At 40.5% G+C, this 12,179-nt stretch overlaps 1 protein-coding gene across 1 annotated transcript in view; it reads left to right on the top strand.

The window, feature by feature from the left end:
* The window catches only part of CPNE4 (copine 4), a 467,697-nt gene that overhangs the window by 115,777 nt on the left and 339,741 nt on the right, over positions 1-12,179 (top strand). The window contains exon 2 of the mRNA XM_087430567.1: positions 6,364-6,544. Coding sequence (XP_087286693.1) covers positions 6,365-6,544 — 180 coding nt within the window. The 5' untranslated portion in view covers position 6,364. The remainder of the gene's footprint in view (positions 1-6,363; positions 6,545-12,179) is intronic.

Genomic DNA, 12,179 nt, shown 5'->3' on the forward strand with positions numbered 1-12,179 from the left:
CCATGGAAAATGTATTGATAATCTGGCCATATTAATCCTGTTCTCTAACAGAGTGTGAAATTACTTGTTTACTCCACTTATCTGGGGTTAGAGTAGCTGATCACTCATTGACAGAGCCATATTTTGTGATCACCTTTCAGCAGTGAGCTTCACCTGGGCCAAGGCCAAATAATTTGACTTCATTAGCCTATGTACCACCTCCAAAGTCAAGGTCAGGACTGCTGTTACCTCTGGGCAACCAGAGGAACTCATGAACTCCACTATATCTGATCAGGGCTTTCATTTGTGCATGGACATGGAGGTAAGTCAGGACCCTAGGTATAACTGTGAAAAGTTGACAGTTTTACCTTGAGTATCTCCACATTTCTTATCCTATCCCCCCAAATTGAAGGGTTTTGTTGGTTTCATCACCAGTCCACAAATATTATCAAGATGAGCACTATTGGGGGTGCAATAAAGTATCACAAGTAGTTCTTGTCCTAAAGGAGTTAATGTATATATATATATATATTTTCTTTTTTTTACACTGGAGTACCTCTTGAATCTGTTTTTATTGGTTATCTATTGCTGCATAACAATATGCACAAACTTAGTGGCTTAAAACAACACATTTGTTATCTCACAGTTTTTGTGGGGCAGGAGTATGGTCACAGATTAGCTGGATTCTATGTTTCAGGGTCTCACAAGGCTACAATCAAGGTGTCAGCCAGGGCGGCAGTCTCCTCATAGGTTCGACTGGGGAATGATCCATTTTGAAGCTCAGGTGGTTGTTGGCAGGATTTAGTTCCTTTCAGCATGTTGGAAGGAGGACCTCACTTTCTTGCTGGCTGTTGGTTGCCTTCAGTTCATTGCCTCTCCAACATGGCTATTTTATGAAAGCCAGCAAGGGAGAAAGTCTCTTAGCAAGATGATGTTACTGTCTTATGCATTGTAATTGTAGAATTGACATCCCATTGCTTTTGATATATTTTATTGATTAAATGCAATTTACAGGCACCACCCCACCTCAGGAGAGAGGGTTAAACAAGGGTATAAATACCAGGAAGGGGTCATCTTAGCAGCTGTCAGCCACACCAATGCTGATTTTTCTTCCAGCTGTATTGCTCTAGTTCAGTTCTCTTCCAGGCAGGAAACAGAATCATCTCTGTGGATTCAACAGATTTTAATGGAGGGCTCATTTACAGTGACATGGGCAGAGTTAAGGGAACTGACAGGGAGGCTGTCAGAGACTAACTACTGTGGTTAAATAGACCCTATTGATAGTCTGCCCAGATTCCCTTTATCAAGTTAGTGCATCCTTCCCCCAATGGCTGTGAGTCTTGGCTGCTAATGGCTTACAGTTGCCCCTTTTCTGGAGAATTGCCTAATAGCTCTCAGCCAATGGTGGGGAGGGAAAAAATCTAAGAGGTTATGCCTCCCCAACCCTAGCATGACTGACTGACATGGGGCTATAAGAGGGTGGACTTCTTTCCTTAAGGTGGGACCAACCCATTGTACAGTTCATGCTCTAGAACCCCCCTTGGAACCGTGCTGAAGCTGGACTCCTACTGAGACCACTTACTTACTTGCTCCATGCTTACTTCACTTCCTTTCTGTCCTCTGCTCAGTTGATCAAGTGCGTCTGAATCCCTGTTTCAGTTTCTGCCTCTTGGATGCCCAACTTAAGACTTGCAGAAGAGGCTGAAGGAGCAAAAGGAGGAAACAGTATTACCAAAGCATAGTGATAGCTGGAGCCTTGGACAGAGTTGCCTGACAGGACCCAGGTCATGTAGTGACTTGGCCACCTCTAAGGATCAGAGGAGGTGTTGGGAAGAACTATGCTGTTCTCTCTCTCCTCTCTTCCCTGGATCTGCATTCCTTTAGTCAAACCCAATAGATGTCTTAGTCCATTCGGACTGCTATAACAAAATATCACAGACTGGGTGGCTTATAAACAACAGAAATTTATTTCTCACAGTTCTGGAGGCTGGAAGTCCAAGATCAGGGTGCCGGCATGGTTGGGTGAGGGCCCTCTTCTGGGTCGTAGACTTCTCATTGTATCTTCACATGGTGGAAGGGTCTAGGGAGCTCTGTGGGATCTCTTTTACAAAAGCACTAATCCCATTCATGAGAGTTCCACCCTCATATCCTAATCACCTCCCAAAGGCCCCACCTCCTAATACCAACACCTTTAGGGACTAGGATTTTAACATGAATTTTGAAGGGACACAAACATTCAGACTACAGCAACAGGAAACTAGCCAACAATGAGCTGGCAGTCAAAAGAGGTTAGCCTGTTAGGTCTCTGAGCAGGAGAAGAAGGGAGGAGAATCAGTGGGCAAGAGAGGAATAGATAATAACCAGCATAACAGCCTTAGACAATCACAAACCTTTTTCTTTCCTCTAGTCCAAACATCATATTGGTACCAGATTTATCTTTATCAAATGCTTATTTGATCATGTCCATTTTCCCAGCTCTAAATCCTCCAAGTGTTTCCTATTGCCTAAAGGAATGATCCATAAAATTTCTGGATCATATACCCCATTGGTTAAAAAAAAAAATTCTGAACATGTGCCCCAGTTCATTTATTTGTTTGTTTATAAACTATTTAAATTTACTATCAACTAATAAATAACTCAGAATACTACATACATGTATAGTATAGGATATACTATTAATGACTATGTGTGTAAATCCATATTTCAAAATCCTTCTTAATAATTTTAAGTTACTTTGGACAGCTTTTGGCACATGTGATTAGATTGTCACCATTGTTTTACTATCTGCCTTGTGAACGTGTGAGAATAATCAGCTAATGTGTATGAATCCTCAGACAAACTACTGATTTGAAAGGTGGCTGTGTGTTCTTAGGTAGAGGGTGGTATGCCCAGACTCTGTGGGCTGCAAAGACAGAATGCCTTTAAAGGGGTCTAGTAGAACTTTGATCTTAAAGTACTATAGTAGCAGGAATTCTAAGAGAGTTCCAGTTGGCAGTGGGAGAATGAATGATTTAATCTTGAGAGCAGTCAGATTACAATAATAATAGCTCCATTTTTGGAGCATCTACTATATACCTGGCATTGTGCTAATCACTTTACATATATTATTTAATCTGCCCATCGAAGCAACTGTTTGAGGTAGGTATTTAGTATGAGCATGTGACCCTGCTCAAGATCACATGATTAGTGGAGGAGCCAAGATTTGAACCTGGAAGGAACTACGTGTCTCCTTGATAGAGTCTTTTTTTTCTATTACACCTCACAATTAACACTAGGCATTAGAGAAGATGTCCCATTCTATTGAAAAAGCTTGTGTTCTATAGAAAGGAGGCAGTGGTTCTAGAAAGTGGATGGATGAAAGAAACCGACCTGAAAAGGTACATCTGTGTGATCCCAACTATATGACATTCTGGAAAAGGCAAAACTGTGGAGACAGTAAAAAGATCAGTTGTTGCTAGGGGCTAAGAGGGAGGGAGGGATGAATAGGCAGAGCACAGAGGATTTTTAGGGCAGTGAAACTACTCTGTATAATACTATAATGGTGGATACATGTCATTATACGTTTGTGCAAACCCATAGAATGTACAGCACCAAGAGTGAACCCTAATGTCAACTATGGACTTTGGATAATAATGATGTGTCAATGTAGGTTCATCAATTGTAACAATGTACCACTCTGGTGGGGGATGTTGATAATAGGGGAGGCTGTGCAAGTGTGGGGGAAGGGTGCATATGGGATATCTCTGAACCTTCTCGATTTTTCTGTGAACCTAAAACTACTCTAAATAAGTAAAATCTTTAAGATAAAAAAAAAAAAAAGGGGATGGATGTGGGCGTGAGCCTATAAGGATAGGGGCAGTTAGAAGAGATAGCAATGCCTCCCAGAGATAGGAGAGGCCACTCAGAACTACAGAAGAGCAATGTGAATTCCAAGGAGCTGGTTAATGCATTGGGGTAAGCAGAATTCAGGAAGACATTGATTGAAGAATAAGCTGTCCTTATCACAAAGTTGATAAAGAGTTCACAACATACTTCCAACACTGTGTGAACACAAAGCCATCTTCTCACTAGTCTATTCCTTCTCTCCATTCACTTTTTTATAAATTGCATTTCATATACGCTGTCTTCTATGTTGTTCTAATAACTGGTGTGCTCACTACCTGTAAAAATAGAGGAACAATAATTTATTAATTGTGCATTTGTGACTTGTGCATTTTTTATATATATGAATAAAATTTATTTAAAAATAGAGAGAAAGTATGATTCTATATGGAGGTTGAAATAAATCAAGGGTATTGTCTTATCCACTGTTCCTTGGTAGATTCAAACAATTCTCCAGCTAAGGGTGTTACATGTGGTAAAAATAACATTGGGCTAGGAGATAGAAAACTGACATTCCAGTCCCAGCTCTGCCATCAGAATAATTGTGTGACATGGGCAAGGTGCCAATCCTCTCTGAGCTTGAATTTTCTCATATGTAAAAAAACAAATGCCCCAAAGTCCCTATTAATGTTCAGTATGGTAGAAGATAGAGCAACTCTCATCCTCAAACTAATTCAAAATGCATACTGAAAGAGAATTGCAACTCCTCCCCAACTGCAACCCCCCCTTAGCTGATATTTTAGAAAAGAGATTGGAAAACATTTTCTGAAAAGGGACAGATAGTAAATATTTTAGGCTTTGCAGGCCATGCAGTCTCTGTTGCAACTACTCAACTCTGCAACTGTAGTAAAAGCAACCACACACAATAGGTAAAGGAATGAGCGTGACTATGTTCCAATAAAACTTTATTTACCAAAACGGGTGGCGAGCCAGATTTGGCACACAGGCCATAGTTTGTCTACTCCTCTTCTAGGACATAAGTTTCTGCCATTCAGGGCAATTTCCATCGAGCATATATAGGGAAAAACATATGTTCACAATAATTAGATAAATAGGGCACTAGAGAGTTGGAATGTGAAAGAAAGGAAGGAAATAGGAAGGAAGGAAGGAGAAAAGAAAGAAAGAGATAGAGAGAAAGAGGAAGAAGAATGGAGAGCAAGCGTGGAGAGCCTTGTGAGACAGCTCTGGGAGAGAAAATTCCAGTGACATTTGCCATGAGGGAGGGGCATTGTCAGGTTGGAAAATGCTTGGCTTTGGCATGGAGCTAGCAGTTAAGTTTGGAGAGACCAGCTGATGTGTGTAAGAGTGTGTGTGTGTGTGTGTGTGTGTGTGTGTATGTAACGCTGAGGCACAGCCATCACCTCGTGAAAGAGGTGGCGCGGTGTACTTGAACCTAGTATGGTGCTGGGTACCAAGGGGAAACTCACTGAATATTTGTGGAGGAAGGGAAGGAAGAGGGAGGGACTTTCCTCATTTTATAGATGAAGAAATTCCACTGTAGGTCACCAATGCTGTGGGAGGTTGAGGAAGCCATTGCCATTTTTCCTAAGGAATCTACAAGGAAACAGAAGTCCATGAGAAGGAATTTGAATTTCACTGCAGAGAGAATCTCCCAATGTCCTTAAAGGGCCAGTCCTCCTCAGAGAAGGAGGAGAGTATTGGTGGCCTCTGGGGGATCCCTGTGGCCTAGACCCTCCACGATGCCAAGTGTTACTGTGAAGGTTATCATGTGGAGATGGGAAGGAAGTGCTTATTTGTGGCTGCCTTTTCCATGAGTTCAGAATCAGAGGCTTTGTGCTTTTCCTCTCGCACAGTCTCCCCCTTACTCTCCTCATTGTGATTCTGGATTCTGATATGGCGGGTGGGAGCAGGAAGGGAAAGGTGAGAATGGAGTTATACACTCCACTGGGGCAGGAAATCAGATTCTGGGCCTCTCTCTTGGAGGTGGCTTGCTGACTGCATCTTGAGAAGCTGGGGCCAGAGTTTAGGGACAGGAAACCTAGATTATGTCTTCAGGTAGGACAATATATTTCTCTGAGCCATCACATAGAAGGAAAAGGAGAGCTGGATTTTTAGAAAGTCTTAAAAACTTGGGATGTGATTAAATTGATTAACCAACAAATCTGTAAAATTTCACAGCAGCCATGCACTTAATGTAGCACTGGATTACAGTTTGCAGTCTATTGCACTAATTCATTAATTTTATTTCACAGACTAAAAATTATACTATGCAAATATATGCAAATTATATAGGAAAATAGTGTTCTTAGTCAAGTGCACCAGCACCTGTTGGGTTTCGTTGTTGTTGTTTTGGTTTTGTTTGTTTGTTTGTTTTGCTGGAACTGTGCTACCGGGGTGGAAAGTGAGATAAGAAATACATTCCATATTTGAAGCCGTGTTTTGAACAATTTCCTGAAGGGTGATTGGGGAGGTTTTCTCCACTGACAAATATTATGGTGATTTGTATGTCTTTTTTCCTCTTCTTTTTTTTGCCTAAAACAGAATGAAGAAGATGAGCAACATTTATGAGTCGGCTGCCAATACGCTGGGAATCTTTAACAGCCCCTGCCTCACCAAAGTTGAGCTGCGTGTGGCGTGCAAAGGCATTTCCGACAGAGATGCTCTTTCCAAACCAGACCCCTGTGTCATCCTCAAAATGCAGTCCCACGGGCAGTGGTTTGAGGTAGGCTTGTCCAAGGAAATGGACAGAAGCATGGCTGGAGGATTGGTTCAAAAATGTTTTGGCATTTCCCATCTTTAGGTAGTTTATTTTGATGAGATAGAAAATTCTAGAAATGAATATGATCACGATTCTGCTTGTATCATGATGCTTTGATGTGGCTGTTTTAATGCTGTGGATGTTTTGACATTTACCCTTAGTTTGTATGCTGTTATGGATAGAGTGGCCCCTGGGGAAGGGCAGGGAGGACTGCCTTACAGGGGCCACATCACGCAACATTTATTTTTTGGAGTGAGAACTTAATATTAGCTAAACTTTATTGAGTGCTTGCTTATCAAGTGTCAGGCACTGTTCTAAGTGCTTTATGTAAAATAACTAGTTTAGTCCTCACAACAATCCTATGAGGGCACAGAGACAGATGAAGAAACAGAGACAGAGAGGTTAAGGATTTGCCCAAGATCATCTACCTTGTAAGTGGAAAATCTAGTATCTGCACCCAGACAATGGAGCCCCAAGCCTGAGCTCTTCATTGCTATTTTATACTTTTGGTGGGCACCGGTGTAGTCTTCAGTGGTTTGTGTGGCAATGTTGCATGTTGAATTCTGCAGATGAGTTTTGTTTATTTAAAAGTTGAAAAAAATTGGATGAGGACTGGTTTTTAAGTTTTTGTTTTTTACTACTAGGGACCTGGTCTAAGTGAGCAATGTTTTTAGAGCTCTGGTCTGAGGTGAATGGCGGGATGGGGAGGTGGGGTGTGCAGCAGAGGAGGCAGTTATCATCTCTAAGGGAACCAGGTACTCAGTGGAATTTGAATGAGGGATTTGAAGCTGTGCTGAGTAGAGCAAGAGTAGACAGCTACCTGCTTTGAATCCCTGTAGACAAACTCTTCAAGCCTTCAATGCTTCTCCCGCCTGTCTGCAAATAGCTGGAAGATGCTCCTCTAGGGAATAACGTCTTCCACCCCACAGCAGAAGGAAGGCTCAAAAGACGCTAGAGGCAGCATTTTGCTTATTCTTACATATGTGATAATAGAGATTGGTGAGCAGATGAAATTCAAGTGAGGAGGCAACATGTGTGGGGGAGTGAATGGCAGATGGGTAGGTTGGGAATCTTAATTTAACTTCAGGCTTACCCAGCACTTATATTATAAACATAAAAGTAGCATTGAAAGGTATCTTAATGTGTAATGTCTTCTTTTCCTTCTAAATATTGTCATTTAGACAATGACTTTAATGGTGGGTTTTATTGTTTTTTATTTAACAAAACTAAGTGGAATGGCAACACTAGAAAAAAGTCACTCTGAATATTAGAGGAAAGGAATTCATCTCCTAATACCCCCTTTACATACTTCAACTATTATTTGTACACATTTCTTTTCGGTCTTTTCCTCCTGGCATTCATATTTTTATGTAATTCTTGTCATATGTGTAAAGTTTTCTTTCCTGACTTTATTACTGACATATTACTATATTTTTTCCATATTGCTATAATATTCATAAGTATAATTTTTAAAGCTGCATAATATCCCATCAAATGGATTTTTTTCACTTTGAAGTTGCTTCCAGAAATACCCTATATTAAATAGTGCTGCAGTGAACATCTTTGTGTATAAGGCTTTACCCTTGTTTTTGGGTGAGTTCCTGGGAGAGATTCTGTCAAAGTGGAACTAGTGGGACAAAGGATAGGACACTTTGGGGGTTTTTGATAATATTGCCAACTTACTTTTCCAAAGTGCCCCATTACAGTGTTACTCAGAGTGTGGTTTGCACACAGCTACCAGTCCACAGACTTTTTGTTACCAGTGTACAGTGTACCACACTGTAAATTGATTTCACTGCTTCTTTCATCCAGAAAGTCTTACTCTTTAAAAACAATAATGTCAGCTGAACTTCCAACATGCTTAGTGATATGGCTGATTTATATTCTGGCACTTTGGAAAGCACTTCTGTAATAAATTTTATACTCTTAACAATATACATTCAGGATACAATTGGGAAAATATAGCCCATACCAGGTAGCTAACAGAAAGGATTTAATTCAGGTAACTAGTAACAAAGGAGTTGGAAATGCTGAGAAACTAAGTAGGGACTGTGAGAGAACCCAAAGATTAACAACAGGAGCCTGCTGGGGCCGGCCCTGTGGCCTAGTGGTTAAGTTCGGCACAGTCGGCTTCGGTAGACCAGGTTCAGTTCCTGGGCGCAGACCTCTACCACTCACAGCGGTCACTGTGGCAGTGACCCACATACAAAATAGAGGAAGACTGGCACAGATGTTAGCTCAGGGAGAATCTTCCTCAGCAAAACAAAACAAAACAAAACAAAAACAGGAACCTGCTATTTTGCTTTGGGAGGAGCAGTAGTGTGCTGAAGCCAGTTTGTATAGGCTAATGAGAGGTGATTGCTAAATATTCAGGAATTTGCAAGCCTGGGCATGGGTATTTACACCACAGATATTGGCAAACATTTCAAATCAGGGCATTTCCCCCCTCAGAGAGCCAGTTGTTAAACATTTACCAGCACACCACTGGATAACAGGGACAAAAGAAGGCGGTAACAGTACCAGAACCAAATAGCTGGGCCACCCAGCTGAAGCTGGATCCGTGGAAGGAGGGCCTATCTGGTGGCAGCCAGAAAGATAGAGGAGATGCAGATAGTGCTGGAAATGCTGCCTGAGAGGGAGACGAGGATACCCTGGCAACTCCCTTCCTGTTGCTCTCTTTGTGCCTTCCTTTGACCAAACCTTGCTGGAAGCCAGTTGGCAAGGTTTGCAGGGAAAGGGTATATAATGCATATGAGAACAAGAGGTAAATGACCAGCACATAAAACTTCTGACAACTCACAGTAACTTGGAGAATCCTTCACCCTCTCATCAAGTAGTGCACATTTATTTAGTGCTAACACCTGCTTTTCAGTACAAGTTCAGAGAGCAGTCCTGTGCTGCAAATTAGAAGCACACCTATGCTAGATGTTAGAAGCACCTAACAGTCTATTTAGACCATGTAGCTACTACTGTCTTTGTTCAGTGAAGGCTAGCAAACAGGAACAGTGCACTGGGACAAGATTTATTGATGTGTGCATTTTCCTGTATCTACCCCTAGAACATATATGGATTTACAGAGAGGTTTCTATGTACACAATTACAGAATTGAGAGAAAGGCTTGCAGAAGAGAATTCACATGTGCTGTGTCAGTACCCTGGGTGTTTTTGTTGTGGGGAATCTGGTGATTGACTAATTGAAAAAAAAAATAAACTGAGAGGCTAAGCTGATTTGCATACTGAGGAGATTGTTGGGGGTGTCTGGGTGAGAGAGAGAAAAGCATGGTGAACTTATCTTTCAGAGAGATTTTTTTTTTATTGAGTTCATATTGGCTTATAACTGTGTAAATTTCAGGTGTACATTATTATATTTCAATTTCTGCATAGACTACATCATGTTGACCACCAATAGTCTAGTTTTTATCCATCACCATGCATATGTGCCCCTTTACCGCTTTTGCCCCCCTCACCCCTTCCTCTTCTGGTAACCACTAATCTGTTCTGCTTATCTATATGTTTATTTATCTTCCAGGTATGAGTGAAATCATAGGGTATTTATCTTTCTCTATCTGCTTATTTGGCTTAACGTAATACCATCAAGATCCATCCGTGTTGTCACAAATGGCACAATTTTGTCTTTTTTTTTATTCATTCTCTTTTATTAGATATCAGAAAATTGATACACAATTAGTAAGCATTTTGATTGTATTCTTCATGGCTCTATTTATTATCAAAATGGGAAAATGTGGGGTTTTCTTGTAGGTATATGAGAAATATTTATTGAATGTATCTTTTTTTTAATTGCAGTAACATTGGTTTATAACATTATATAAATTTCAGGTGTACATCATATTTCAATTTCTGTATGGATTACATCATGTTCCCCACCCAAAGACTAATTACAATCCATCACCACACACATGTGCCTAATCATTCCTTTCTCGCTCCTCCTTCCCCCCTTCCCCTCTGGTAACTACCAATCCAATCTCTGTCTCTATGTGATTGTTCGTTGTTGTTTTTTTCTTCTACTTATGACTGAGATCATATGGTATTTGACTTTCTCCCTCTAACTTATTTCGCTTGGCATAATACCCTCAAGGTCCATCCATGTTGTCACAAATGGCTGGATTTCATCGTTTCTTATGGCTGAGTAGTATTCCATTGTGTATATGTACCATATCTTCTTTGTCCATTCATCCCTTGATGGGTACCTAGGTTGCTTCCACATCTTGGCCATTGTGAATAATGCTATGATGAATATGAGGATGCATAAATCTCTTTGAATTGTTGATTGGAAATCATATATCCAACAAGCGGTTAAATTTCCAAAATTTATAAAGAACTCATACAACTCAACAACAAAAAAATGAACAACCCAATCAAAAAGTGGGCAGAGGACATGAACAGATATTTTTCCAAAGAAGATATACAGATGACCAACAGGCACTTGAAAAGTTGTTCAGCATCACTAATTATTAGGGAAATGCAAATCAAAACTACAGTGAGATATCACCTCACACCTGTCAGAATGGCTGTAATGAGAACGACAAGAAATAACAAGTGTTGGAGAGGATGTGGAGAAAAGAGAACCCTCATATACTGCTGGTGGGAATGCAAACTGGTGCAGCCAGTATGGAAAACAGTGCGGAGATTTCTCAAAAAATTAAAAATAGAAATACCATATGATCCAGCTATCCTGCCACTGGGTGTTTATCCAGAGAGAATTTTAAAGTTTGGCAAAAGAGAGGCTGTCTTGATCAGCATCACCCAATAGAACTCCCTGCAATGATGGAAATGTCCTCTATCTGTGCTGTCCAATAAGGTAGTCACTAGTCACATGTGGCTCTTGAGCACTTGAAAGGTGGATTGTGTAACTGAGGAGCTGAAAATTTTAATTATCTAATTTTAATTATTTTAAGGGTAAATGTAAATAGCTAGCATGATTCCAAAATATCTTTGATGTGCTAGAGAATTTGTCTGGGTTGGGAGAAGAGGAAAGGGGGTTTGTAAAAATGTTACTGTAGGCTATTAATTTTATAGCTTCAATATTTTTGGGGGAGATGTAACTAGAGATTGACGTTTCTTTTTTATTACTTGTGATTGCTGGCCTGTGCTTTTTGTAATGAAATTCCAGCAGGGAAAGGGCCCTGTGGTGCCCTAGTTTATGACTCAGGTTACTACTACAATGTTAGAACTACCTTCAGATGGCCTTCCTGTATGGAGAGGAACTGTTTGCTCTTTTAATTGGCTGTAGCCTGTTAGCAATGGAAGAGAACATTTGACATCTAAAGTGGATCGTAGAAATGTAAGCCTGATTTTTTAGACTCAAAAAGACCTACAATCTGACCTTCTGTGCTGTTCCTAGTATTAAGAATCAATGAGGATAAATCTGTATACCTTTGAAATATTGGAAATCAGTTGTTCTGAGATGCACAGCATCAGATTGTTGCTCTTTGCAGACCAGCAGGGTTGGGGATGTATGTCCAAGGACTGAGAAGACAGAGAGGGTGCTTTTGTTTCTTCTCAGAATATGGACATGGGATCGTGTTTTTATTGGGTGAAATTTTCACTACATTTTTAATGGCCGTGGTTGTAGCTTTCAC

Source organism: Ceratotherium simum, chromosome 5 (assembly GCF_057802395.1).
Source record: "Ceratotherium simum simum isolate JZ-2026a chromosome 5, ASM5780239v1, whole genome shotgun sequence".
NCBI lineage: Eukaryota > Metazoa > Chordata > Mammalia > Perissodactyla > Rhinocerotidae > Ceratotherium > Ceratotherium simum.